General features: G+C 40.4%; 2 protein-coding genes and 1 long non-coding RNA gene across 4 annotated transcripts; 1 reads left to right on the forward strand and 2 right to left on the reverse strand.

Moving 5' to 3' along the window:
- Positions 1–308: 308 nt before the first annotated feature.
- On the forward strand, positions 309–2,131 carry LOC130080127 (uncharacterized). The gene is made up of 5 exons (XR_008806657.1): positions 309–488; positions 597–670; positions 773–826; positions 1,485–1,542; positions 1,642–2,131. It is a non-coding gene; the product is annotated as an uncharacterized LOC130080127 (long non-coding RNA).
- A 1,401-nt stretch (positions 2,132–3,532) lies between these two features.
- On the reverse strand, positions 3,533–4,547 carry phlda1 (pleckstrin homology-like domain, family A, member 1). The gene has a single exon (XM_056245289.1). The coding sequence runs from the start codon at positions 4,427–4,429 to the stop codon at positions 3,995–3,997; it is 435 nt and encodes a 144-aa protein (XP_056101264.1). The 5' UTR covers positions 4,430–4,547; the 3' UTR covers positions 3,533–3,994.
- A 2,339-nt stretch (positions 4,548–6,886) lies between these two features.
- Positions 6,887–23,770, reverse strand: nap1l1 (nucleosome assembly protein 1-like 1). 2 transcript variants are annotated; one of them, XM_056245288.1, is made up of 15 exons: positions 23,643–23,770; positions 20,667–20,704; positions 19,404–19,489; positions 18,272–18,374; positions 15,675–15,816; positions 13,770–13,850; positions 13,518–13,646; positions 12,984–13,055; positions 12,762–12,901; positions 12,524–12,669; positions 12,403–12,422; positions 11,911–12,033; positions 11,793–11,825; positions 11,663–11,713; positions 6,887–7,083 (listed from the first exon to the last, which is right to left on the reverse strand). In XM_056245288.1, the coding sequence occupies exons 2-15, from the start codon at positions 20,681–20,683 to the stop codon at positions 7,045–7,047; spliced, it is 1,182 nt and encodes a 393-aa protein (XP_056101263.1). In that variant the 5' UTR covers positions 20,684–20,704; positions 23,643–23,770; the 3' UTR covers positions 6,887–7,044. The 2 variants fall into 2 exon arrangements, with proteins under 2 accessions (XP_056101263.1, XP_056101262.1); XM_056245287.1 differs by having other exon boundaries at positions 13,758–13,850.
- Between the last annotated feature and the right edge of the window lie 242 nt (positions 23,771–24,012).

A 24,012-nucleotide genomic window follows, 5' to 3' on the forward strand; every position in this document is an offset into this window, starting at 1 on the left:
CCAAAGCTTTACATCTAGAAAGAAAGCTTTACATCTAGAAAGTTTAACTTTTGGTGTTTTCTTACAAAAATAACTATGTGTGTGTGTATATATATATATATATGTATATATGTGTGTATATGTATATATGTGTGTATATGTATATGATTGTGTTTGTCTGAACATGGTTTTCTGTTGATCCACTTGTGAAAATGACTCGTTTTTTGAAGGGGTGAGCATTTTAATGTTATTGATTTTGCCTGGAAATTAATCAAAAAGTATAATTTATGCAAAATGTTCTTCTATTTTAGATGGTTCACATTGTTCAGTTTATCAACGAGGAGGATCTGCCATTTGCAGTGGTTCCGCAAGAGTGGCTCAGCGAGAGCATGTGCCATTGGCCCCCATTTAACCTCAGCAAAAAGACGAAGGCAACAATTTAGCCATCCTCTGCACACCTCCACACAGCACCTGGGAGAAACATCATTTTAAGTTCATGAAGGGAGCAGGTAAATGGGTCTGACTTGTGTATTTGATTTTCCTGTATTTCATCTGTGTAATTTATTTTCTGTTTATTGTGGATAACTGACTCTTTCATTCATTATTCCCTACTCTAGAATCTTGGAAGTCTCAAGAAAAAAAACTCTAGAAAGATGCATCGATTCCAGAAAACCAGGAAAATGCTGAACTGGTATGTAAAATCTATTGCTGTTATGCTGGATTTGTGATCCTGCCACTAAACTATACCATTTGTTAGATTTTCAAATTTCTGTTTCCTCTTTCTCGCAACCAGGTTTCTCCCCAGTAATCCAGACTCCACTTCACAGAGCCAAGAGTTTGAGTACAAGTAAGTGATGTTATTTGTGAAGTTTTTTTGTCTTGGAAACTATTGCTTCTATTTGAAGTCGGCATGAACCGGAAGTTACAAACGACTTTTCTCCAGTGTTGTGACGTATTTAAAAATGAAACGGTATATTGAACGGAGGGCAGGGTTTTACTCTAGCGCTCCTCTTCTCCATCTCTGCTCATAGCACGGTTTGAGGGGAGTTGCCACGCCCTCGCGCCATAGCACATGACCGGAAGAGAAGTCGTTTCGAGGGGGGAGGGAAGGGTAACGTATTTGATTAAAGATTATAAGGCTACATGAATTTTAAAAGAATAATGAAGTGCACAGATAAATCATTTATAATAAACACTACAATATTACATATAAAAATACGAATTGTAAAATCTTACTTCAAGAGCAGGTGAAGCAAGTTCAACAAACAATGTTGAAGACGTTTGCTTGCACTGAGCAATTAGGTACAACTTGCAAACAGCACCTGTGGTTGTCGGTTTAATTCCCACTGGGGCTACCTGTACATGTAGTAGACCTAGATATAAAGTAAAATTTAAGATTGTATACTGCATATATTACAGTCTGAATCCTTAGCCTTTCACATTTTTTATTTATTTATGAGAAGCTTCAGAGAAATGTAATTTGTAACACTTTTTTGGATTTTCAGCTTGGTGTAGGGGATAAAGCATGTTTTAGAGACATGTTCCTGAAGACCATTGTTCAAAGTAAGTTGGATTTTTTTTTTTTTGATTTAATTAGATGTGTATGTCCTATTGTCCTCATGCAATTCAAATTAAATGACAGATCTGTATTTTCTATATTAGCCATCCGGAAGGACCCGGCAACCCAGGATGCACTGATGAGGCGGTCCAGGTTAACGTTACGCGTTACCTGAAAGGAGCATCTGACCGTGAAGGCAGAAAAAGGCGCCGCACAGCTGAGAGGGACCCACAGCCGACCACTTAAAACTAGACTGACTACTGACACCCCAGAATCACTGACAACTGGAATCCTTTCTTTATCTTGCAGTCAGTAGAATCAAGACCCCTAAAGAAGTCAGAAGTGTCAGACTACACTCACTCACTGTGGAAATTACTTTCTTTTTTTCTTTTTCAAATAAAGCTTGTAAATCCTTGTGCCACAGGTCAGCATTGCCGTTATAATGGCCTATTCTACTCCAGAGCTTTACTATAAATTACTACCACTTATCATATTGTTAGAAATGGCTTGTAAATGTAGTTATACTTTTATTTATTTGGTATCTTGCACATTATTTGGTATCAAATATCCTCTTTACTTGTCATAATGTTTACTGGTAATTTGTTACCCTAGAGCTGTCCTTTTTATATGAAAACTTATTGTAAGTGTTGTAATTGCAGCCTTTTGAATCCAAAATTGAATTGGAAACCTGCATGTTAGTATATTGATTTATTTATTTTTCTGTTATGTTTCAGTGATCTGAAACATCTTGTTTAAATGACAGTTACTGTACTTTGAAACGTGGAATAAAAATGCCAATTGTAAATTTGTCTGGTTTGAGCAATCATTATTCTTGATAAACTGCATGCTATAAATAAAATATATATATATATATATATAGCCAGAATAAGCGGCGGCAGAGCGCTCGAAAATAGCGTTTGCCTCCGGCGGGCCGCGGAAGGACGGCCTTCAATATAAAGCGCGGCGGAACGGCGGTTGGCCCGCGGGCCGGCCGCTTAACGAAGGCGGTAGGAAGGCGGCTGCCGCTTTTAAAAAGCGGCTGCCGCCGGCGGTGCGCCGTCCAACGTGTTTGCGATGTCGCCATTCTGACGCTCCTACTGCCGCCGGAGAACCGACGGTGGTCCGCCGACTCATTGCTATCTGGGATGATCCACCCAATAAAATGAAGTACATTCTTTGGTTTGAAAAACAACAAAGCGAACCAATAATGTATCTTCAAAACCAGCATTGGTCAAATGTGAATCTTCCATCCAAACCAGTTACATGAATTAAAAAAAAGTAATCAAAAAGCTTATTCTGAGATTCTGAAATGCATCTGTAACTTAAGAGACATAACCCAACATTCAGATATGCAAATGACCAGTTACAAAATATATGTACAAATAAATAGGCTATATAATCAAATGCAGAAGTGATTTCAAACGCTGAGAGCATCTCTACTGGTGGATCTGAGAGGATCACTGGGTTTCAGGAGTCTGCAGTTTGCCACTGGATGTGTGACACTCAGGTGGTCTCTTTAAAATCCCTGCACACACACATGCAGACTGCGATCTGGACCGTGACAAATTGGCCTCTCGGGTCTCCTGGAAGATATTGATCACACGTCCAGAGCCGCACAAGACTGACAAATGAAACCGCGCTGTAGTGGAAAGTGATGATGGCACTTCTGTTCAAGACAGATGAACGGTGATGCACTAAAGGCATTTCACATTTATAACCCATAAACATATGAGAGAGACCAGGGTTTGTTGTCACACCTTTCACTCAGGGTATTTTCAGGCAGTTTCTGTATAAATACAGACTTTTAAGTATTTGCTTCAGAAATCATGTGAACATTTACACCGTTACAGCCTCCAAAAAGAAAATACACTGCATTGGGGCATGTTGTCACAATGGGAACCTTTCATTAAATTTAGCTAAATAAAATAATTCTAAAACATCAATTCAAAGAGCAAAAAAAAATTGACCAACATGGATTTGAATTCATTTCCTCGTGTGACAACTTGCCCCAACCTGGCATTTTTGGAGAATACAATCTCAAATCTACCTTCATTGTATAGCTCCCTCTCACCTTATATCCCAGCGTGATTTTACAGATAAAAAAAAAAAACACAATTATATTACTGTCCTTATTTGGAGGGCAGAATCCACAAAACTGATCATAATTGAAGATAGATGTTTGAAACCAACACGCATAACCGCTGCTAGATAATAAACCTCAGTGTGACAACTTGCCCCGGCCCCCCTACAGTCTCCGAGGTGATATTCCCGTCTGGTATATGACGATAATTCAGTCTTTCAATGCATGAAGAGCGTCTGCGCGCGCGTCCAGCAAGTGCACAAGGTGACACCGAACTGACGCCCGCGAGCTCCGCGCTCCTGCAACGCGCTTCCACGCGGGAGCGTCCCTTGATCTCGCGCACTCCGGAGAGGCTCCGCGGGTCTCACGCACGCGTCCTACTGCGCGTTTCGGAGCATCTTCTGCGAGGAGACCATCAGCAGCTGCTGCTGCTTCTGCCGGCTGGACTTCACGGCCAGAATCGCCTGGCGGTTCTTGTACTGGACCATCTGGAGCGTGATCTCCGCGTTCCAGCCCTCGTCCTGCGGGCACCTGAAGTCGATCTCTCGGCCCTCGGACATCACCACCGTGAAGTACACGTACTTCCCCTTGCGCTCCACGCAGTCCACGGTCTTCATGTTGGCGAAGTGCAGCTCCTTCACCTTGCAGCCGGTGTCGTGGGGGTGGTGGTGGTGGTGTTTGTGTGGGTGAAGCATCAGCCCGTCCTCGGTCAGCACGCAGCGCTTCTTTTTCCACAGCTGCAACAGCCCGTCACTGCGCTTCTCCAGCGCGCCCTCCTTCAGCACGCGCGCGCCGCCACCGGACTCCAGCATCTCGTCAGATCGCGCATGAAACGAGCCTGTGAGGGACTGGGTCTGGGTTCGGATTCGGGTTGGGACTGACTGGGGCTGTAGCCTAGGTAGGCGGACGGATGGATGTCCCGGGTCTGCGATGATCGGGACAGAGCGCGCACGGGGGTTTTCTTACACGCGCGGACCGCCCACTGCACGCGCGCTCAACTCGGCAACATCAGCACGCGCGCGCACACACACACAGAATCGAGTTCATCATGGACTGTCTCAAAACCAACCGAGGTGTCTGCCTAGGCAACATTTGTGGGAATCATAATCTTAATTATGTTGCATTAATGCGAACATTCAAAAACTAACGCGTTTAGAAAGAGATATCATAAATGCCTAAAATATGACAGTAGCATCATGTAAAATTAAACGTCGTGAATATATCGATTAAATAAACTAATATGTTTAAATTTAAACGGTCTAGTAATACCGATAAGTATAAAATGCAAACTAACATTAAAATGAGAAATTTCTGATTAAAACAGCTCTATTATAAATAACTAAAAAAGAGAATTTTAATATATACCATTAATAAAGCAAAGCACTTTAATTGAAATACTTTAACATTTAAACCTTCCTGTAAACATTGATCATTCGGTTATGCAATTTTTACATTGCTTTAGCTCATTAAAATAAGTTAAGCAACTTTCAACTTTAAGTTATACAAGATTCAACTCTTTTGAAGTCTGTTTAATGTAATTTAAGTTGAAATGACTTAAACATCCAAGTTGATTGCACTTAATTTAAGGCAGAAACTTTTTTGTAGATATAAAACGGTGCTAATAAACTACTGTAATGTTTGATTCAAATCAATAAGCATCTACAATCTCCTATAATAAGACTGAAACGAAAAATAAAAAAAGCAATTAAGGATAAGTGCAATTTGTTTTTCCTGGTTTTATTTTTTTCATTCATTGCAGATTTAAAACAAGTGAGATTATCTTTCTAGCAACATTAGGTAAGTGTATGGGTTACTCAAGTTTACCATTTGATCTCTTAAAATGATCAAGTTTGACATGCAATCATTTGAGTCGTCAAACTAAATAACTTTAGGGAATTTAAACTCAGCGCTGCCACCTAGTGGGCTCAATGAATGATCACAAATATTTACAAAAATTACCACATGACCATCATGACATTGACAATTACAGCTAAACTTAAAGTTTCCATATTGCAGAGGTAATTTCCGGTAATAACTTTACATTTATTTCAAATATTGGTGTGTGGATTTATACATGCAAAGAAACAGACAGACCAAGGCTTGCACATTTTACCAATTTATTTTTCATGAATATACATCCACGTACAGTTATTGAGTACATTAGTATTTTGTAGCATGGCATTTTGCTTTGACAACAGCTGCTGAGGGGAACCAGAAAGACCCCCGCTGCTAATCGACGAGCCACACGGTCTGAGCTAGACATGTGCAGAGCCGGGGCTACGAGACACGGGATACTGCGGCGTTCGGGGATTCGGAGTGAAAATATTGCTCTATCTGCTTCAGACCTGCTGGGCTGCGCTACGAGTGAGAGGAGACGAAGACCTTCCTCTGAGTGCACACACACGCACACACACACACAAAATCACACACACACAGTCGGTCGCACCCCTTCACAGTGATAGGCCTGCCAAACAGAGGGTGGCGTGTCACCACAGACTCCTCAACAAACATCACTCAGGGCCGAGCTCAGAAACAAACCAATCAGAGACCAACTATAACTGGCTCCTCCAATCAGGTTCTCGCATTCTAAGTCTAATCCTCCAATGAGGTCGTTGGGATCATTGTAAGTGCCTTCTGGAGAGATGCATGGAGCAGAGAACCCACCTGAATAACGGCAAGCCAGCGTAACGTTAAGCGCTTGGTCTAATCGACGTTGGAAAGAGACGCTACCAACACATGACAAAGTACAAAGTGCTCATAGAAGAAAAAAAAAAAAGAAAAAAAGAAAAAAAAACAGTCATGCAAGCAGAGCGTCTACTGAAGGACGGACTCCTTCACACAGATGTGGAATGTACAGTCACCACCGACAAAACACAGTTTGCACTTTGAAGTCTTTGAACCTTAAGCGGAAAAATAGTGGAATGTTTTAACCGAGAAATGATTTAGCCTGATTACACACGGGGGTTTGAACACACGAGCACCTTTGTGCCACCCTGTCGAGACGGACGGTCTCGTGCCTCTGCTTTGGTTGCTCAGAGCGTAAAGGAATCACTTTTCCTGTAAACTGGACAGTCTTTCCACAGCTGTTGTCTAAGAGCAATACAAAAGACTTCACGAGAACCCAACTAGTTTAGCAGTGAAGAAACAAGTGTCATGCTTTGAGGGATTTTCTGCATTCTAACCATGGATACAGAGAGAAAAGGAAAACGAAAGAAAGAAACCGGTCTAGTAAAATACTATGCGTCATGAGCAACGGCTCCCAATAGGAGTTGTTTTTCTTTTTTTGTAACAAAAATCTTGAAACCCTTTTATTTATTTTTCAATTATTTCTACCAAGAAAAATACAAAACATTGTAAGGCGGTAAGTAACTATGTTTGTTTGAAGCCGTTACAGTGTAGGGGATCCTGAAGGAGGCGGGCGCCGCCATCACTGCTGTTTGCACTCCTCTGGGGGGTTGGCATCCTTCTGTAAAGCACCAAAAGAAGGAGGGAGAGTTACAATACATGCACGCAAAACCCATTTCAATTGTAAAACCAACAGCTGGGTCCTCAGCCAATCAAATCACACGGCCACAAACTGAGGAGACACAGGGCCCTATGATTTACACGATGCGGACACCTCGGCCTGAATCATTTTTTGATTGCATTTAATTATAAACATTCATGTTAAACCATGAATCTAGAAACATTGAAACAATTTCTGGGGAAAAAAGGAAATCATAAGTTCCTATTATTTAAAAACTTATATCTTGATTAAATATATTTTTTATTATTAATCAAATTAAACCATTAAAACGGAATCCAGAAAATTGGAACAGAATTAAAGGTGCTCTATGTAACTTTTCTACTAAAATGAATCCTTTTTTTATTGCCTGTGTGTGAAGGGGTTGTAATCACACATTAAAATGATCCACTTGTCGAGTTTTGCTATTACCTCTGAAGGCCAGTATTCCTATTTCTATGTGAAGTCTCCGGGTCGGATTTACCGCGAAATCCAACGGATGTGACGTGCATGCGCGCTCCCGAGCCTCTCTCCTTATATACAGTCTATTGTAGACGGTCAGGGAGTTACGTCCGGTTAAAGGCACACGTTTTTCGGCTTATATCTCAGTCAATCTTTGATCAATATTCCCAAGACTCTGATCGTTCGTAGTGCTGGACGGGGCCTTTCGAACGAGCCCACCCCCGAGGTCCAACTCGCCCGGCTCCCCGAGTTATAGCCGTTCGAAATCGGGGGTCCCAGCGAACGGCGATCCGGTAGGGGGCATCCCCGAGGCCCGCCACTCTAGCGTTCGGGCAAGGGTTCCCCTGGGACCTCCTCCCCTGAATTTGAGCTCTCTGGGTCTTTGCGTTCCAGAGATACGAGCAATTTTCTTCTGAGATCGTGACGTCACCGGCGTCCGCAATTTTGCAGCGCGCCCGATGGTTTTCTGCTAATATCTCCGCGAAAACACCACCAAAAACTATGGAATTTATATGGTTCTTTTCAGCTCGACTAGATGGTCCCAACGAGCTCGGTGCTCGCCGAATCCGTCTAGTATTCGCCAAGATATTTGCGTAATAGACGGTATTGTCTATGAGTTCGAGCACGAGCACTCTTGTAAAATTTGGTTGCAATCTGAAACATCACCACTAGAGGCCGCTAAAAGTTACGTAGATCACCTTTAAAGTGACTAGCCCAAAAAAAAAAAGTTTCTTGAATTGTAAGTTTCATGATTTAATTGAACCATTAAAATGAGGGGGATGAGGTTTCATAGGGCCCTAGGGATGGCACAGCAATGACTGACACCGGGCTCCACCAATGGCATGACAGAACGAGTGCGTTCGGTCTTTTCCACCCCCAGCGGGAAAAGACTCCAGCAGACAACAAGTCAAATCAAATCAGGGTTTAATTTGGAGAGCAAACCGGATGCTTCAACATACAGAAACAATACAGATGCTAATGCCAACTCACAATGGTTAAAGAATGAAAAAAAAAACAAGCACAACAAAACCGAGTGTGTTAGTGATTAGTGTGAGGATGGGGTGGAATCATGGGAAGGGATTCAAAACGCAACAGGAGGGTCAGGGAGGGACACGGATTCAGGAGCGTTACCTACCAGGGCAGGGTTACTACAGACATCACTTACACCTAGTGAGGAGAAATTTAGAGAGGAACTCACAAGGTGCCAAAGTGCTTGAAAAGTTAACATGTTAATTATGTCGTCGCTTACAAAAGTCGATCTTTTTCTACTCTTGACTAATTGAACATCAATGTAGAGTGGTTTAGTGCATGCTTTAACCCTCTGGGGTCCTTCGGCCCAAATGGACCCGAAGCATTTAAATATTTTTTTTTTTTTTTTTTTTTTTTTTCATAGCGTTATCGGAATGGTCCGAAATTTGGTGACTTTGTTGTTACTTGGTATATGAACACCCAAAAAAATTGGGGACAGGATTTGAATAGTCTAAGTGGTTGTAAATAAAAAAAAAAAAGTCACACTCAGGACCTTCGGGTCCATTTGGATAGGCATAGGAAATGAATGGGAAATTGGCAAAAATGTGAAAATACAGAGTTTTTTTGTGCGTACAATCTACAAATCAGCCACGGTCCAGAAAAAAACCACACAACAGTGAAGGGGTGAATCTATAAAACATCAAGAGTGCAAAATAGACACATCCACACACTTTTATACACATACACACTAATAAATTCAGATTACCGTATTTTCGGCACTATAAGGCGCACTTAAAAGCCTTTAATTTTCTCAAAAAACGACAGTGCGCCTTATAATCCGGAGCGCCTTATATATGGATGGTGAACACGCGTTCACCAAGACGGGGAGACAGCGCCGGGCGACTTGCGCCACTATCTGCCAATGGATCGTGGATGCCTGGGCTGATATATCAGTCTCAACTGTGATCCGAGCTTTCACGAAGGCAGGAATAATCTCTTTATTCAGCCGGCTCACATACCCGTATTTACTTCCTGTTTACGGCCGAAGTCCACAGTAGTGGATTGTCGAGTTCGCGCGCGCGCGATCAAATCTCCTCCGTGTGTTCAACATCTGATTCGGATTAACTATCCATTTGAGCTGATATTCTCAGAACACCATACAGCACCGTCATCGGCTGACAGTCTGAGTCTCCACTGTTGCTTAGTTACCAATGATCGCGCGCGCGCACTCGACAATCGCCTACTGTGGACTTCGACCGAAAACAGGAAGAAAATACGGGTATGTGAGCTGGCTGAATAAACATTTTTATTCATATCTTTCACATTTACTCCAGTCAGATTCACCGTGTTCACTCACATGGCTGTGCACTTGTAATGACACATTAAGGTTGTTAAGAGGCTAAAAGCAGGTTTAAAACTTGTCCCGTTTAAGTCAACAGGGTGCAAATTTTAAAAAGAGGATAACACTGTGTAGGCAACACCGGTTTGTGTCGTTGTTATCTGTACTGACAGCACTCCAAATTTACAATCAATGTTAAAATTGACCGGAGTTTTCCTTTAACGTTTGAACAACGTTACCATGGGAGTGAACGGAGTTGTCAGAGCGCTTAATAAAGTTTGACTTTATCTGACTGTTTTGTTGACATTTGTTGACATCTAGTGGATGCATAACGCAAACCCAGTCAAACGTTTGACTGCAGTATCTTATGCGCCTTATAATCCGGTGCGCCCTATATATGAAAAATGTTCTAAAATAGGTCATTCATTGAAGGTGCGCCTTATAATCCGGTGGGCCGTATAGTGCGGAAAATACGGTACATATGGGTTTTGAATTTTTTAAATGCTCAGTTTGTCCACCAGATGGCATCCATCTCATTTCAAAAATTGCTTTCATGAGGCCTAGGCTTGACTCTAAAATGAAATACAGCTTTAAAAAATTTTTTTACAAAAAATATTTAAAAAAAATTCTATTATATTCAATGGGGAAAAAATGGGTCATAATTATTGCATTAATATTAATTATAAATCATTTTTATTTTTGAAATTCTCAAAGCACCAAAAAAAGAAAAGAAAAAATATTATAAAAACAAGTAAAAAAAAAAAAAAAAAAGATGATTTTTTAAAAATAATTAATCCCACCCTTCCGGCCCATTTGGACCCGAAGGTCCTGAGTGTGACTCTGAAATGAAGGACCCCAGAGGGTTAAGAAAGGATGAGATGCACGAGCAGAACTTTGACATGCTGACAGAAGTTTGTGAAAAACGCCTCGGATGCTGAGAAGATCGTGCAGTGATGCTTCACTCACACAGAACAGCGATTTGTATAATATTCTAGTATTATAAAAAAAGGAGGCAAGGCTGCACGATTAGTCGAAATAATCGCAATAAGCCATATTGTTATTTTTGATTTTAAGTGTTTCAGAGTGAAATTAAGAACCAAAAATATAAGTATTGCCATTTTTACAGTGGTAATGTAGTTGATTTCTTAACTGCTCTATTTTTACAATAGTAATATTCCTTATTGTTTTAGTCATTTTTATTACTACTATGCCATATTGATCGACAAAAAAAACAACGTAATTAGATTTCCCCCCCAAATCGTGCAGCCCTTCAAGTCAGTCAGTAATGCCAGAGGAAAACCATTCATTAGAAATCCCATCCTGAACATTGACCTCTTGGAGCAAATACTGATGCATATGTTCAGATTAAGTGAAAAATAGGAAAAGGACTGTGCAAATTGACCCTTTTAGGGCGGGATATTTTCAACATTGACGCATGAAGTTTTAGAGCTGCGCTGTAGTATTTATAAATCAGGGTTAGAGGTCTGAGCGCTCCTGCAATAACAGCCAAACAGAGATGACGCCAACACTGCAGTCTGTCATCTACTCGGCAAGAAAACAATAGTGTTCTCAATTTGGATTTCTTTCTTGAATTAAGAAAGGACAGCTGTGAATGAACTAGAAAATAATAAATCAAAGAATATGTTTTTTGCCAGGAGAATTAGCATTTGAGAGGCGGAGATTCATGACTGGAGGTGACCGTATGTATTCTGTATGTTGAGATCTCAGTATCAGACTGCCTTGAGGAGCATTGATAGACATTTGGACTCTTACCTTGGGCTCATAGTCTGGATCGTTTTCCTCGTCGGCTTCCTCTTCACCCTCCTGCAAATTACAAACACAGAGTTTACAAACAGTCGAGGGCGTTAGGATGCTAAAAACAAACACCATAATGAAAACTAACCTCATCGTCGGCTTCCTCTCCCTCCTCGTCATACTGGCGAACACAACAGAAACACAGAGGTCAGATGTTTGGAAATAAAGCATTTCACTTTATGACAAAGGATGTCTTGCTCACTCACGTCATCATCGTCGTCTTCGATGGCCTCCCCAGTGAAGTACAGCACCGCCCTGGGAACAATGCGCTCGCGGATGAAGTGACCAATCTCAAAGTCTGCTGCTAACACCGCCTCCGAGTCCTCGTCCTAAACACACAGCAAAAACAAACCATCAGACACTGATATATAACCTCGAGATTTCATGGTTACTGGCCAAAATATCAGATTATTCACCCAGATGAATCACCATGCATACTTAAATTAAAGCAGCATTTATGGTTCCCAAAGAATCTTTTAGTAAGCAGTTTTAAAAAGAGCCTTTTTTTCGTAGTGTAAAGAACATTTTAAAATTCTAAAGAATCTTTTGTGGAATGGAAAGATTCCATGGATGTTAAACAGTCTTCATGGAACCATCAATGCCAATAAAGAACCTGTTTGTAAATGTTTCCAAATTTAGAATAAAGTTACAAAATGTTCATGGCCAAAAAAAAAGAAGAAAAAAAAAGGTTTACTCACCAGTTCACCGGTTTCTGGAACTGGAAAGAAAATTAAAGAAAAGAGAGTTTAGACCATGTCATTATCAGCAAAAACAACTCTGATAAAAAATTAAATAAATATATAATTGAGGATTTTCTACCTTCAGGTGGTGAGAAAAAGTTGAAAAATGAGTCATTGGGGACCGTCTTTGTGACCGTCCTAACTGTGCCACGTCCCTTATGCTTCTGTTTCTTCTTAATGGTTTTCAGTGTGACGTTCTTGCCCTTACTCCAGTCGATCGTGCATCTGAAAACACAGATATTCAGTCTCCAGTCTCACAGGTTAACATTGGCGTATCAATGCCCTCAATGGAGTTCAAGTGGAAAGTTGAGCCGTACCCTGTGCAGCCCATGATCTCTGGCCCATCAAACGAGAAGGGATCGGACTCATCTGGCTCGGACCTCATTTTGTAGGTCTTTGTCAGGACTGTTTGTGTGAAGAAATCATTGGGCTCAAAGTGGAACTCTAATGTGAAACTCTGAAAAGAGACCAAACACACAAAACAGTGAGTGAACTGAGCTTAAAGACATCACACAGAAAACAACGACTTTCAGGCTCACCATTGGCTGGCCGGCGTCAGAGAATTTGACTTTAATATCTTGTAAGTGCTTGAGAATTGGTTCATCATGTTCCTAGACAGAAAAAAAATAAACAGAAACACTTATTAATCTCAATAAAAAAAAAACACATAATAAAAAAAAATGCACGCAAGAGCAAATGAAAATGAGAAACGTTGCTTTGTCATCTACCTTGAATAAAATAAGTTTGTTTATTAAAATATTTTATTTTAGTTAACTATAATAATCCAATCAACTAGCCCAAGTTTCATGTTCTGATAAAACTGCGATAATTCCTGATAGAAACTGAATATTTGGAAGGAAAGTCATATGATGCAGTTTCATGATGCCTGTATAATTAGCTAAAAAAAAGTTGCAGGGTGCACTTTCACATCACTAGATGGCAGCAACGACAAGACCAAGATTTTCCAAAGAGAAATCACTCGCTGTAAATTCCCATGATGCACGACCTGCTTTTGAACACTACTCCGGTCACAATCACTCCCTCGAGCCCACGTTTGGCCGCTCTCTCCCTACCTGCAACATTTCACTGAGAAGGTCGACGTTCTTGAAAACCGTGAGCCAGAACTCTGGGATTCCTTTAGGGTCTTCCTTTTCCTCATCTTTCTTCTCTTCCTCCACTTTGGCCTTTTCCTTCATTTCCTCCTGATAAAGGCAAAGAGCCAGACAGTGTCAAGTTATGCCAGAATAAATCATTATACAAGAATGATATAAGAGGTGGCATTTGAAGAGCATGCAGGTATGGATCACCTGTACCTGCTTACTTACTGTCAGCTCTTCCTCTTCATCTTGTTTCCACTCGCACTCCTCATCTGTGGGTTCGTATGACGCTCTCACGATATCACTCCGCTAAAGACACAAAAGTTCAAAAGCATTTTAAGATGTCAAAACTTCCATTAAACAATACAAGGCTAATTCACAGAATCTTTAGGTCCAGGTAGTAGCATTATCATCATTAACTAAAACAAATTGAAATGTGCGTGTTATATAATAGTATAGGTGGTTAGTAGGGGTGTGACGAGACGCTTATCTCACGAGACGAGACTAGACACGAGATTGGGTTCACGAGAACGAGACGAGACGAGATTTTTGCACAATTTTTCAGAAATCCTCAATGACAAAATTCATGGCTGGAAAAATAGTATGCAGGTGCATTTTTCAATGTTTTAACTAATAATCTTCTAATGCATGTCATTTCAGGTCTACTTTATGAGTATGAATTATCAAATGCATTGAAAGAAAACAATATTCAAGCACTGTAAAAGGTTTTTATTGACTGGCTTTTCTCCTGTATAATTTCACATTAGTCTCTTCAGACCTTACTGTACATTTAAGAGCTTTCAGAACTTCTGATTGAGGCTGTGTGTGACCTCCTAACTGAACTCCTTTTAACACACATTTAACAGAGAAATAAAAACCGTATAAATAACAAAAATAAATAACTGTTTTCTCTTAGTCTTATTAAGTGCAAACAATAAGTGCGAGTGCAACCATAATCAAAGTTAGCACACAGACTCTTTATAATTGTTGTGAAATTGCGGTTTTATTTTGCACCGGCAGTTATAGGGTTAATGCGGTGAGTTCGGAAAAGGCCGAGAGAAACGAGGCTGTTTGTCTCTACAGTTGTTCTTGCGTTCCGATTATAAGTTCAGAAACGGAGCCTCCCTTGTCTGTTGTCCTTTGTACGTTACAGTGCTCTCTCAATATTCGCAGTGCCAACAGAGACCAGAGCCGCAAATAAACAGTCCAGAGATGGGTATTGGGAGACGGATTATTTTATGTATGCAGCCTAATTTGTGCGCAATGCACATCAGGGAGCTTGTGTTTTACTTTCACTTACAAATTCGTGACCGCGCGTATAGGGAGCAGCGGTGCTGAGCGCGCATTCTAAATGATAAGACATTTACCAGACGTTTAGTCTGTTGCGCAACGAATCCTCCGCCATCGTCACGCGATCAGTGAACTGTGATTCGTGCTGCACTGATTGCAACGGCAACTCGCGCTGGATGAGCAGAGCAGACTTTTGCATTAGTTTATAATGGTTTTTATTTTTTTATAAAAACAACAAAACGATAGTTTAGGCGAATGTGAGTGTAGCGGTGGAATATTAATGGGGATATCGCGAGACAGCTTTTTCACTCGACGAGAAATCTCGTCATATTTAGTCTCGCGAGATCTCGTGGCACGAGATCTCGTGGCACGAGATCTCGTCACACCCCTAGTGGTTAGCAATTGGCCAGAATAAACTGCAAACTTTATGCTGTAAGATTTAAATAGTTTACGCAACTAAAGCAATGTTCTCAGGCTTTAATATCTTGAAGAACCCTGTCTTTTAATTGAGCTCAGACATCACAACTCCTCTGGGAGAGAGAAAGTGCTATGGGAGAGGATAAACAGTTCCAGCTCAGGTTTTATTTTCTGGAAGACATTTCTTTGGCTGCTGTTTGTCTCGTGTCCTCGATTGACCACAGGATCTCAGCACTGGAGAACACTATGGTGTTTGCTACAGTTAGAAATGCTGAAGCAGCAGGTCAATATAACGGCTTTAACATTCTGTACTGTCTTCTGGTACACAACAGCAAGAGGTTTCATCTTAAACTGCACCTTTTACAAGAATAAAACCAACGTTATTCCTTCTGGATGAAAGAAATGGACAGCAGAAATGAGTCTCACCTTGTCAAAGAGAGGCTGATACAAAGCGGCGTATTTTCGCTCCAGTTCGTGGACTTCTTCGTAGAACTTGGCTTCGATGTGGGCACATTTGACCTGGAGGTTCTTAAGGGCATTAACGCGTCTCTTCACCACCTTTGGTAAACTGCGCAGACAACAAAACAACATGAGGTCACAAGGGGCAAATGAATAATTCATGAATGACTCAGAATTATAGTTTTGTAAACAAGAAAAAAATGAACTTTTCCATGATGTAATATCAGCCCACTTCAATGGATTTTCAGATTTTTTTAAATACCTTTATAAAGGGCAGTTTTTACATTTTACATCTTTTATGCCAAATTCTTACATTTAAAGAAATTCAACTAGAATAATAAGAAAAGTTATTAATCAAAATGATCTGGATACATTGAGTAATGAAACACCACTATTTGTTCTGCTAGAAACAATTCTGCTGTGGATTTGTTTGGAACTATTATCATTTGTAAAGCAAAAACAGACAATATTGACATTAGGGGCTTTCATAACAGGTAGTTATAGGCATTTGCACAGCTAATAGGAACTCTGAAGTGACGCAAGTCGGCTAACAGTGACGTCATTTAAGCCAGGCATTCAACAACTAGAGCATGGAGGATGCTATGGTCGGAGCTGTGTTTCTGTGTGTCGTAGTTTTGGTGATAACGGAGATGGAATGTAGTCATAAGTTATGCAATTGAAAGAGAAAAGAGGCAAAGAGACAATATCTACGACAACTTGTCTTGCAGCGCTACATCTCAGAGGCTGAGAAATAAACAACGGCACAGACAAAGGCGACAGGTAAATGCTGTTAACATAAGCTTTCTGCATGTGTGTTCTATCGCCATTTTCCATGTTCGTGGGGTATATGTAAACTGTCTACACAGCTTTTTAAAAGTGGCCAATCAACACATTTACGTCACCGGTAGTTCCTGTTATCCTGGGTTAGACCCTACTCTGAAGTAGGAACTAATTTAGTGCCCAAAAAGGTGTTCTTATAAGTTATAACTAAGATCATTCCCAGTACTTGCGGTGCGAACACACCAAAAAGTGGGGACAACTGCCAATAGTAATAGGCAGGGTTCCAAACTGCGACCAAATTGGTCCCATATGCGACCATTTTTTGAGAATGTGCGAGTTAAAATGTTGTGGTCGCATTTGTGCGAGTGGACGCTTGAGCAACAGAACGCCGTTGTATCAGCTGCTGCAGTCCGTAACTTATGTTCAAAATGAACGAGTAGGCTACATCATGAATCCATTTTCCAAACAGTGTTTTTGACTTATTCTGAATCACTACGGTACGCCTATAATAAGTGTTTATTTTCGGACTATTTTATCCCGGGGTTGTCTCGGCTGCGGAGTAGCCCAGTGCCTGCGTGACTCGCCATAGACATTAACGGAGAGAAGTTCCGTCTACAATGTTCTTCCGCAAGACACGTGCAGTTTATTCATTGACGAACGTAGACGTCACGCACATTGCACACTTATGGTGAAACGCGCCAATTACGAATTCATGAATTAAGGCGTATAAAAATGGTCTCACGAAACACAGAGCCCCTTCCTCCTACGTCTTTTCAGCGGTTATATTTTCCTCTGTCGAGCGATTACTCTCATGATCGCTCGACAGAGGAAAAGGAAATTATTATAAAATGCAGAAGGTAAGGAGTGTGAGATTTCTGCTTTTTGTTACAACTATAAACTTTGATAACGAAAAATCTGTATCAGTTTATTATAATACTCTAATCTTTTAAAATGTAATGCATACATTTGAATGTTTAATGATTTTTAAAAGATAGAAAGATGATAATAGACAGATAGATAGAATATGATTCAAATGTAAATAGATAGATTGTATATAATTCAATTGTAAAATGCTTAAAATTACAGATTAAAATTACTGTCCAAAATCCATGAAAATCCTGAAATTTGGCAATGATAATTAATATATTACAGGTATTTCTGCTGCAACACAGAAAGCATTTGCTAGCCTTGGTCCATTAAAACCACTATTCATCAGCATGCATTGATTAATCCCATGGCATGTAGCAAAAAAAAAAAGAAAAAAAAAAAGGTGCGACCAAATCATATGCTGGTGCGACCAACTGAGAAAGTTGGTAGCACCAGTGCAACCAGTGGAAAAGTTAGTCTGGAGCCCTGGTAATAGGAACTATGGTAACGTTCCTCTGGTGTGAAAGCCCCCTAATATTGTCAAATTTAACTCACTCAATATTAACTTTATACATCAATTCAATGAACATCCCATTTGCAATTGTGCTGATATTCAGGGAAAACAGCACTTTAAATAATTAAATCTCATTAAAAATAAACTAATAAAGAGGCAGTTTCCCCCCTCATATCTAGAATTTGTAGCATTTTTATTCATTTTGATGGCATGCAAAGCCCCCGTTAATTTTCAACCCTGATGCAAAGTAGCAAGAAGAGGATCTGGCCAAAATTAGAAACGCTTAGTTCACTCGGCGTTAGCAAAGTAGGGAAATCAGATGCAGCCAATGAGAAACAAGAGAGTTATTTGAAGTTGTGCTCTGGATATGTGTGTGTGTGTGTGTGGGTGCGTTCACACATACCTCTCCATGTACCCTGAGGGAGATCCCACGAGTCCGTCCAATCGCTCCTGCAGTGCCGCAAGAATCTGGGGGTTCTGCATCATCTGCATCGTCAGCTGACGTGCTAAAATCAGAGCAAACAAACATAACTGTTAAATGACAGCAGGAAGAATCAAACAATGACAGGGGTGGAGTGTGATGCCTGTATTATCCAATCAACAACTCTCAGAACTAGGGCACCTTCTTCACCAAGGGTCAAAAAAAGATGCACTTTTCATCCCAAAAATAAAGCGGAAAACACAGGAGAGGTCAATGCGACAGAGCACCAATCTTTAGAGAGCAAGCACACATCTAATGCCCGTATTACTTGATATTAAACACGCTTTGAGCTGCGCTAATACTCTGCCCAGCTGCTAAACACAGCTAAGGTCACTGAGTTTACTGACTGATATCACGTTACCCAACACAAAAAGTGCCAGCGCTAATGTGCGCACAGCCTCTTCCTAATGACTGTGATCGACTGTCAGGTGTGTGTGTGTCAGCGATAGGAATCCATGACAGACGCATTTAATTTTCCTACACAGCAGCCTAGTGAAGAAAAACAGCAAAGGGACTCGAAACAATAAAAGACACAATAAGCTCAATGGAGGAATTCCGATTCATTTTAGCAAATCGGTTCAAGACCGAGATGTTGCTTTAAAAGCATTAAAGCTACACTTGTACCTACTTTTCACATCGTTTGTGATAAAATACCGCCGTTTTATAATGGTTTTTATTTGTTACATATTTGCTTTATGGTTTTGAGAATCTGACATCACTGCCACATATGATGCACAAACCTGGTCTGGTTGTGATGATTTGTAATGCAAATAAAGTGGATCAGTCAACATGTCCTCTCGAGTGGTAGTCACACTCAAACAATATATTGTTTTTACAGGATTTATATGCACAGATAGTTGCTTTGTGGAACTATTTGTTATCAGTAAACATCAGTGGCAATAGTTTTTAATTCCTTTGTGAACCGTCAAGCACCGGCAGAGGAGGATAGCCTAGTTTAATTGGTTATCAGCCATATTTTTATCTTGGTAAAAAAAAAAAAACTTTTGGTTAACCTTAAGGAGAAAAACATGCATGAAAGAGTCAAAGGTCATACCTTTACTGTTGTCTTCCCCAGTCTCCTCTTCCTCCACCTCTTCAACATCCTCCATATCTGCTGGGTCCATTTCAGTTTGGTCTTTACTGCAAATACACATTAAAGGGGTTCTATTATGTTTTATGTTCATCTTTCTTTAGTGTGTATTGTTGCCGTTTGATCATGAAAAATGACTACAAAGTTATAAAGCACTAAGTCACTCCAAAGGGAGTTATTCTCTATATCACTGTCAGTGTTTCTGAACTCGCCTAGTCTTTCTTCCGGGAACGAACATCACAATATTACTCATTTAAATAATTCCTACCAAAAGCATATGCAAAAAAAGGGGGCGAGGCCTGGTTGAGTTGGTTGTAGGCGTGTTCGACTTAATGTGTTTGGGAAATTTCCCAAACACACTTGAAGTGCTTGACCAATCACAACACACTGCTCCAGCCAACCAATCAGAGCACAGTGCTTTTCAGAAGGCGGAGCTTCATAGAGCCATTTTTTTAAACATTCAAGTATAAAAACCTGTTCTAGTAGACCGCAAAAAAGAGATCATCTTTAAACAATTACCAACCAACTTTGCAAATCTTAAATATTGTGCTTGCATTTGCTTCTAATGAGGTTAACATGACTTTCTCCTAAGAGATCTTTTAAAAGAGATCATATTATGAGGATCTTCTTTGAAAATGTTAAAAGCTTAGCTTACTATTAAAAATAAATTGCTAATGCATTCAAGCTTTTATGTACATAGTTAAAACTTAGGCAGGGCCTGAAGCGCTGAGCGCATCCATTTGTCATTTCGGCTGAAATAAAAAACACAGGTGCATGTGAAACAGCATCACATATACGGCGCTCTTAAGAGACAGGAAGTTCCTGTGGTGAACAACAGGTGATTCGCAGCGATCGCTTGTATCACGTGTCGAATGAGTAAACCCAGAGCTGTAGAGTTGCAAACACGTGTTAGGCATTGCATAGATGCTTGGGATGCCACACTGAGGGTGAAAGCACACATGTTGCTGGCCTCGGTGTCTCACAGGGAGGAGAGAGGTTAGGACCGTACAGATCAGTTCACTGCTCATGTGAAGCTAATCAAGCATCAGCCGAGAGGGTTATTATTATGTGCCATTTAATGCACAAACAACAGCCATAAAGAGATTTTAGCTGATAAGGAGAAGGGCGTTAATCCAATTAGCTGTCAAACTGGGCAATGATACATGATCAAACCATTACTGACACAGTCTAAAATAAAAGCTCTTTAATAGACAAACAAGCACTTACTTGTCGAGATCTGCCATGTTGTTTCACCTTTCTGATTCCTAGAGGAGAAAGAGAAAGGAAAATGTTAATGCTGTCCATTATGTTTAACAGCCTCAAGCCAAATTCGGCCGCTGATGGTCTTATCTGTCAGGTGATAGTATACCCGCTGCACTGGCGTGATTCAGACATCCAATATGCACTAGTTTAACTATTTACGTAATGGACATTTGTCAAAAGCATCCAGATGTGTCCAAATGTCCAATCAGACTGGATTTTGAGATGCAAATGCATTGAAACTCGCACACACTGCCATCCTCGCGCTAAAAAACTTCAATGGCAGAAATTCAACCTCAACCCCTGGGGGTTTCTGAGATAGATTAGAAATAATCAAAGGTGTGAACCCTCGATCTTCAGCTCGAAATCTGACTGGATCCATTTGTTAGTGCAGTCCTGCATACGAGCCAGTTCCACCGCCTCCAAATCTGAAGTCTATGAGCCAGTCGGATCAAACACGACCTCGGACGCCCACGTCCAGACCTCCAGCGGCAACACTGAGCAACTTCATTCAAGAGCTGATCGTTACAGACAGGAGGCTCTTCGCCTGTAGAAGATCAATAACATGAAGACCTGACACCATCCATTCTTGACAGATTTGAAGGTTAATCTCTTCCTCTTTCTGTCTGCGTCAAGATCAGACAGCTGAAACCTGTCAATACAGACACACAAGAGTTCCCCAAACAATGGCAGCTACGGATCATGGCGCGTCACGATACCGGGACAAAGTTCCTGGCAGGTTTCCTCCAGACTCTCATAACCATTCGTCAGCAGTGAAAGCTGACAGCACGCCTTTAATCCTAATAAAAGCTATCCGACCTGGGAGCAAAGGTTAAATGCACTTGTTAAAAAGCCTCTCTAAGGTTCCCAAACCTTATGACCATCAAATTTCCAAGACTCACCACAGATTCACCACAGACTTTTTCATATAAATTGCAATTTACGGTCTACAAAGTAGACTAGAAAGTGCATGATTTTCCCACACCTAAAAATCACAATTCATTGTTATTTCATGACTGAGGGAAGCCCGTCTCGTCACAAATTAAAGGGATAGTTCACCTAAAAATGAAAATGGTCAGATAGAAGATATTTTAAACAATCAGAACCAGACAGTTGACGGTAGCCATTTATTTCTAGTATTTTTTTTCCCCAACTATGGAAGTCATTGGCTACCGTCAATTGTCTGGTTTCCCTCATTCTTTAAAATATCTTATTTTGTGTTCAACAGAAGAAAGAAACTCATATGTTTGAAACAACATGAAGGCGAGTAGCCTAAATGACGACAATTTTAATTTTGGGGTGAACTATCCCTTTAATACACAAGTTAAAAGCTTTACATAACTTTCCTGTAGCTCAAACAGTAGAGCAATGCCGCTTGCAACGCCAAAGTCATGGTTCAATTCCCAGGGATAGCAAGAACTGATAAGAATGTAAATGTGTACCTTGAAATGCAATGCAATATACACTCCCGTTCAAAAGTTTTGGGTCAGTAATTTCTCTTTTTTTTATTTATAAATCAACACTTTTATTCAGCAAGGATGTTAAATTGATAAAACGTGATAGTAAAGATTGATATTGTTAGAAAATATTCCTATTTTGAATAAATGTTGTTCTATTTAACTTTTTATTCATCAATGAATCCTGAAAAAAAGGATCACAGGTTTCAAAAGCATCACAACTTTCCAACATTGATAAGTATTAGTATTAAATCAGTATATCAGAATGATTTCAGAAAGATCATGTGACACTGAAAACTGGAGTAATGGCTGATGAAAATTCAGCTTTGTATCAAAGATATAAATTATATTAAAATGGAAAGCCATTATTTTAATAATATTTCACAATATTAGTGTTTTTTTCCTGTATTTTTTATCAAATAAATTCTGATTAGCATTACAGACTTTGTACTGTAGATCAAACTCTAATGCAAAAATCATATAAACGTGTTAATAATTGCAACATAAGACTTGCAAAGAATAAGCCAGACAAAAATACAAATTAAAAGAGAAAATTGAATATTACTGGCTGACTTCAATAGTACAGCTTTATTCTATCCAATAAGAGCCTCTGGCAACTAACCAGCCAGATCTCATACAGATGTGACGAATTAAACATCAAACTAACCAACTAGGTCCAGGCATTTCTAAAGCTACCATTTAAAACAGCTGTTTAACTCTTAAACTGGGTTAATGATCTTGAATTTGATCCACGAGTCAGTGCATTGGTCAATTCTCACCAGGCCACATCACCACGTGTTTCCTCCACAGACCCACCGGCTAAAGCTGTTAGCAGCACAGCATCCTTATAACCAAACACTCACAACAAGAGAAAACTTGTGAAATTACCAAAGCCATTCAACGATTCAGGCTTATGAGGAAAACGTTAGAGTAAGCTGAATTTAAATAGCATACGTAAAAACATCAGATAATTTTATCCTAATCATGACCGAACATGTGCCATATTTACGTCACTCCATTAGACTTTCATTAAAAAATACGGTTTAATTAAATAAATTGGTTTAATTTCCATTTTCCCGACAACGTGATGAGACACCCCCTAAAAAAAAAAAAAAAACTTACCCGCCAGATCAGACCAACTAACGTTACCATCATCCACCAACACGAGAAAAGACAATCAAGACAACGTTTCTAACAACTGTAACCAATCAAGTCTGTCAACAAAGAAACGTTTAAACGCTAAAAACAGCAGTTTATTTAACGGGTAAACTTGGATTTAAACGATATTTAAAAAACGAACAGCCATTTTCATCTCCATCATGGAGGAGTCTGTCTCAATGGCTGCTGACTGAACGGTTAGCTCACGCGCTAAATATCCAATCCTGACGACTTAAATCTCGACTTAAGTCGTACTTTATCTTCTAGTGTGAACAAAAAGACGTCTATAAACACGGACATGCAGTCCCTCAGCGGTATATGTCCTTACCGAGGAGCCGACGAGTAGAGGTCTGTCTGAGGCGGAGATGCTACTGCGCAGTGAACAGCGCGAGACTCCCGCTCTGATGGCGCTAAAAGGGGAAAAGATCCCGCCGCGTGCGCTCATATACATCTGGCGTCAGCACGTAACACAGGTCGCGCTTTGCTAATCCTACTATGGAATAGGCGGGGCGCATGAATATTAATTACGTACCGTGCTGTTCCGCCTGTAGGGCTATTCTCATTGGTTGGAAAGCAGACGTTGGCGTGCACATTAGCTCATTAATATTCATGAGCCAAGGCTTGGTCATAGTAGGGTTCGGAAATATGCCACCAGGACAACGGCGAGCGCAAAAGGAGGGGCTGCCGGAAATCGTTTA

This window comes from Rhinichthys klamathensis, unplaced genomic scaffold, assembly GCF_029890125.1.
Source record: "Rhinichthys klamathensis goyatoka isolate OS25496 unplaced genomic scaffold, OSU_Roscu_1.1 h1tg000029l_1, whole genome shotgun sequence".
Lineage (NCBI taxonomy): Eukaryota > Metazoa > Chordata > Actinopteri > Cypriniformes > Leuciscidae > Rhinichthys > Rhinichthys klamathensis.